This window comes from Fusarium falciforme, chromosome 13 (genome assembly GCF_026873545.1).
Source record: "Fusarium falciforme chromosome 13, complete sequence".
Taxonomy (NCBI): Eukaryota; Fungi; Ascomycota; class Sordariomycetes; order Hypocreales; family Nectriaceae; genus Fusarium; species Fusarium falciforme.
In genome coordinates, this window is record NC_070556.1 from 1320328 (window position 1) to 1325928 (window position 5601).

Below are 5601 nucleotides of genomic sequence, written 5' to 3' on the forward strand. Positions count from 1 at the left end.
CACTGCGCCATTTGCATCCGTCAGATGGAGACAAATGCGAGAAGTCGTCCCATCGTGGTACCTCGCCACCAATGCCATACGTCTTAGCACATGTTCAAGGCAGTTACCCTCCTTTTCGTTGTCTGCAATGACGGACCCGCAAGAGGCCATCATATAAGTAGCTGCCTAGTTCCAGTTTGTCCCCCCAGACGGGCGAGTATGTCAAGAAAAGTCCTTTTGCATTACGGCAGGACCATATAGGAATATTATAGCATGCCAAAACTAGATTAATCCTCGATGCAGTGGGAGACCGAGATCAGAGGACACTTGGCCTGACCTCCAGAAGCCATGAGGATAAACCGTTCTACGCCAGCAATTCTTCCCGTCTAGGTGTAGCTTCACCTTGACTTGTAGTTAGGTGTGACGTATTCCCATTATAACTAACTACGTACCTCACCACTAGGCCTAGTCTTTCTACCGCCAATGCACTTAATAAGCACACTGACGACGCTGTATCTACGTTTAACGCCGCCTAGGTACACTGCCTGACTCTGTTCAGCGTCCAAGGGCAAGAGAGGCCATTGAATAGAGCCAGGTATACCGAATTATCAATCCAATATGGAAGGTGATTAGAAGACGGACTTTCCCAGCGAATCCAGCAAGTCAACAACCCCGTCCGCTTCAAACTTAATCGGCGCCTCCAGATCGTACATCTTGATGCCCGAGTCACTCCTCCTGAAGATGAGCGTGCCCTTTTGGTTTTCAACTTGGACGTAGCCCAGCTTTGCGTCGCCGAATCCGGGCTTGAGAGCATATAGGAATGCTGTCAGGTCTGACATGGGTGCTTTCCTGTCTGAGTAGTTCTTGTCCAGTGATACTTGGTCTCTTGCCATCTTGAGGGGCTCTTCGCCGCAGTTGAAGCCGAGACATCTCCTTTCCATCGTTGGACCGCCTTCTTGCTTGAGTCCGACGAGAGAGTACTGGGCATTTTGTGCGCTATGCGATGGGACTACGGCAAAGTCGGCGAAGTCGCTGAAGTGCCGGAAGACGAATTCGGCGGCTGTGGGGTTCAGGGCGATGTTGAACTGGTTAGGGAATAGGTTGAGGGCCAGGTCGCATGTTCCCTGTATACACTAATTAGAAGGAGTTTGGGAGAAACGACTCTCGAGGTACTAACAACTTGCAGATGGCATTTGACCTTGTCAGCGACACCTTTGTCGATGAAGCGCTGAAGAATTCCGAGAGACGCGCCACCGAGGAATAGCACGCTCTCTGCAGACTTGATGGTTTCACAGAGTGAATCAAGCGCGAGTTGCTTAACTGAGTTTCCGGCACCTCCAATTTCCTTCTCCGCTGTCTTTGTGCAGGACTTATACCACTCTCTGAGGCTGTCTAGTCGCTGCGGTAGCGGCTCCTCCATGATGTTTCCATAGCGAAGAAGTTCTTTCTCGCTGCGAGCGACCAGCTCTTCTTGTCGGTGGAAGAAGAGATTCACTGGGTTGTGGACTTCTTCAAAGCCGTCGAGATCAATTAAAACCTCGACAGGAGCGTGAAGCCATTCATTTAGCGCCGCTGCGTGATCCCAAGCGACAAGTTCTCTGTGTAAGAATGCATCTTCTTCGGGCCCGTAAGGGGGCTTGATGGCTAAGCGAAGCTGTGATTGAAAATTTCATGTCAGTCTCAATATTTGCGCCATCCAACAAAGTCTTCACTCACAGTTTCTTTGTCCTCTTTGCTCAGTCCTGGGACGCTTTGCACATCCTTTTTAGTCAAAAGACCACCGAGAAGCACCTTGAATGGCTTTCCGTGGCCTGGGAAATGCTTGTTGATGAGCTCTAAACAACGGCTCTTCTGCTCAGCCGACTTGTTCAAGCCCAGGGATACCTGACGAGGCTCAAAAATCCAGATGATGCGCGCATTGGACTCCCTGGACGTGGCTCTGATGACAGCTCTCTGGGCAGCCCAGTTATCAGAGTCGATCGAGTCATTGTAGTGAATGATGATATGTTCCCCCATGGCCATTGTAACGTTCCGTTTCTTCGAGATGGTTTCGAGGGCAAAAAGAAAAAAGGTCAGAATGATTTATCATGTCGAAAAAGGCAGACGTCCCTTTCTTATGCTGGTAAGGGACCTTATATAACCATCTATGTCTTACTCTGACTAACCTTTCCCTCCGATAAGGTAGGGACAAAGAGACATTGCGCCAACTGCCCCGCCACTTTGTCCACTTGTGGGCCTGGGGCTGCACAGCCCGGCGGCTGAGGTCCTTCGCGATAGATCATGCATACCCTGAGCCTGAGGTGGGATAAGGAGATTATGCCTTGCCCGTTAAATCACCTTTGAGCCTTGCCAGCTGGGCATATTGTTTCCGAACATGTAGTGACCTTCCTACAGTGCCGACCAGTTGCAGAGGCCGCCTCTTGCTCAATAGAAAGATTCTGCGCACAGACCGTACCTCAGTCACATGGATACTCTGGGCTAATAGAGATGTGGACGGAAAAGAAACCGATAGAGAGTACCCGTCAAGATATGACATTTGGGCATCTGACACAAGTGCTTCTTAACGACGGCAAGTAGGATTGATATCCACAATCACTCCACACGAAAGGGATGGTCTGTGCGCAAAATCTTTCTATTGAACGAAAGGCGGCCTCTGCAACTGGTCGGCACTGGAGTAGCTACCTGCCCGTGCGGACGGGCAAAAGAAACGGTAGAGCATTTTCTCTTCCGCAGCGTGAATTGGACGACATACCGCAAAGAGATGCTTCAATGTACGGACACAAAGCGCGGCAATATCTCCTTCTTTCTGGGAGGGAAGGCAATATCAGATGGACAGAAGTGGACACCTAACATGAACGCTGTACGAGCGACAATCAGATTCGCAATCGCTACGGGTCGCCTTGATCAGAGGTGATCTACCTAAGTTCTACTAACCCACCAATCTACCAATACTAACTATAAACCCCTCGTACAATCAAAAGCAGGCACTTCTTCAGCCGCCGAAAATAGGAAACTGAACACTTGGAGGAATTGGGCTCCAAGTTGACTTGCTACTAACCTTCACGAGGACCAAGAAGAAGAGCGATGACTAGTCCAAAAGAACAAGGCGGGATCCACAGGGGCTTGGCGAGATCAAGGCAAGAACTACAGTTGTGTACGTATTTTTAGCTTCAGAGCCCTTTGGGCATGGCCTACCGGGCGTAATAGACTTGTGTGTGTGTGTGTGTAGTAGCTACCTCAGCTATCAATTCAACTTGGTTACACTCAATACCCTTGAGCACATTACCAGACGTGACACCCTTGTTCAAGAACAACGCCAGCATCCCCTCTGACAACATAAACCCAGCACGACCGGTATATCCCTTGGGAATCCTACGATCGTCACATGAGTGCACTTGATAACAAGTTTTTATTAACTCTTGTAACGTATGTGATAAGTGAGTGGGCCAGACAAGCGAGTGGGCCACTTGTATTTCTATGTAAAAAGCTAAAATTTAAAAAATCCTTAAAAATCGACATCTAGCCTAAAATAGCTATAAACTTAGAATTATATTTATTATATCATTTATTACTTTGCTAAGTCCTATAAAAAATTATTATTAATTTTCTTAATAGTGAGTATAGAAAAAAGTAAATCCGCACTGTATACTTAGTTATTTCTCTATGAAAGAATTTTTTAAGAAATATATAAAAATGATTCTTAGATTTTATATAAAATAAGGTTTATAAAGATACCCTTTTTAGCCTTATAGCTATTTTATTAAGAAAGTTAGTCTATATAGGGTAGGTTATTTTTTGCAGTACAGTATAGTGGCTCACTCGCTTGTCTGGCTCACTCGCTTATCATATACGTTAGTCGAAGAGCCTTTGAGGCCTTATATCTTCGACTGATTCTGCCTTGGACTTGAGTCCTACGGAGTCCTACAGGGTTGTAGATGACAGTCTTACGATTTGAGTTTTGGACTTCAAACTTTAATACTGGCTCTGCAGTTGAATGGGGAACATTCAGTTCTTCCAATAGAAATGAAATAAAAGTTATAAAATACAAAAAAGTCAGGTGTGCCCTATCAAAACCAGCTGTTAAACTTTACTATTATTTTTTTTTTTTTTTTAAAAAAAAAAAAAAAAAAAAGACTTGCTCATACTAGCTCTAGGGATATTGTAACTCTAAAGTTATTTGGAAAAGTCCCTCCCCCTTTAAGAGTATTTTAGAGCTTCTACCTCTAACTTAATTGTTCTTATGTCTTCTTCTAGGCGTTGCAAGGTGTTAGTAATAAGGTTAAGTCCTGTAAAGATGGACACTAGGTTGTGAGAGAGGATATTGTGTTCTTGTTTGCTATCCCACTTGCTCTGGTCTAGGTATGGACCTGAACATATAGAAGCGCTCTGGGAATCTTTACTGCTAAAGCTGCTTGGTGATCCTTGTCGAACTAGCCGATATCCCTCAGGTGACCCTTGTAGGGACAGAGTTGGAGAGGTGAATTGCGAAAAGGATGGTAGATACTCCTCATCACCATCGCTAACTATAAAGTCTCTTAGGCTTCCTGTAGAATCACTAAGATAGGTACTGGCAGTATCGGTCTTATTTAGGTCGTCGCTAAGAGACCGAGTAGAACTTGCTACGACAAGATAAGCAAAATACTTCATGTTAAAACTTAGATAAGGACTTACTACAGGTATCGTAGGGCGGAAAGTTTGGGTAGCAGGATTTAGACATTATAATATACTATAGTGTGGATAAATATTAGAAGAAATTCTTGAAGAAGCTCTATAATGTATTTATATAAAATTTGAAAGGATGTTTTAATAAAAAGCCTTCAATTAGTCGTTTTTATCTTAAATAGAAGAGAAATAAGTACATCTACATTTGAAAACTAGCTAAGTAAAAATATAAATAATATTAAAAGAAGAAATATTTTATAGCGTATTTGACCAAAAGTAGTTGATACGACTTACCATGTTAAAAGTTATTATTAGTCAGTAACTATAACTATGTACATGCAGAGATTCCCTCATTGACTTGATAGTGGCTTTTTATGTTTTAAATTTCAAATATACTCTAATATAAATATTATAGCATCAGTTACTCTATTATTATATTTTTTTTATACTCTTAAAAAACTTAATATTATCTTATACGATATGGTAAATCTTTTTACACCTACTCTGCTATATGCTACTAGTTTAGTAACTATCTTAACTCTTTGCATCCTTGCCCCATTTATATATCTTGGCCTTTCTCATATTTTTCACCCTTTTAAAAAAACTTGCCTCGTTTTCGCTGCTATATCTATATACAAGCAACTTTCTCACTGGGTATATAAAAACTGGATTTATACAACCTTTATATCTGAAGGAAGACTTTTCAATTCATGGTCTCGAGCTTCTATTGTTGTTCTTTTATTTTATTTTCTTGTTAATTGTCTTTGTATTATATTTCCTATCTCCTCACTTAATGAAGCAAGTATCAGAGCTGCAAACTTAGCGTTGATTAACATGGTCTTGCTATATGCAGGACCATGTTTTAGTTTCCTTGCTGACATATTACACATCCCACTCCGATCATATGAAAGGCTTCATTCCTGCGCAGGGCTCTTAGTGTGGCTACTTGGTATCTTCCAC

General features: G+C 43.0%; 1 protein-coding gene across 1 annotated transcript; it reads right to left on the reverse strand.

The window, feature by feature from the left end:
• Positions 1–608: 608 nt before the first annotated feature.
• Positions 609–2001, reverse strand: NCS54_01484800 (Hypothetical protein; the record flags this gene model as incomplete). Its single annotated transcript, XM_053159971.1, has 3 exons — positions 609–1103; positions 1157–1633; positions 1696–2001. The coding sequence occupies 3 exons, from the start codon at positions 1999–2001 to the stop codon at positions 609–611; spliced, it is 1278 nt and encodes a 425-aa protein (XP_053015946.1).
• Between the last annotated feature and the right edge of the window lie 3600 nt (positions 2002–5601).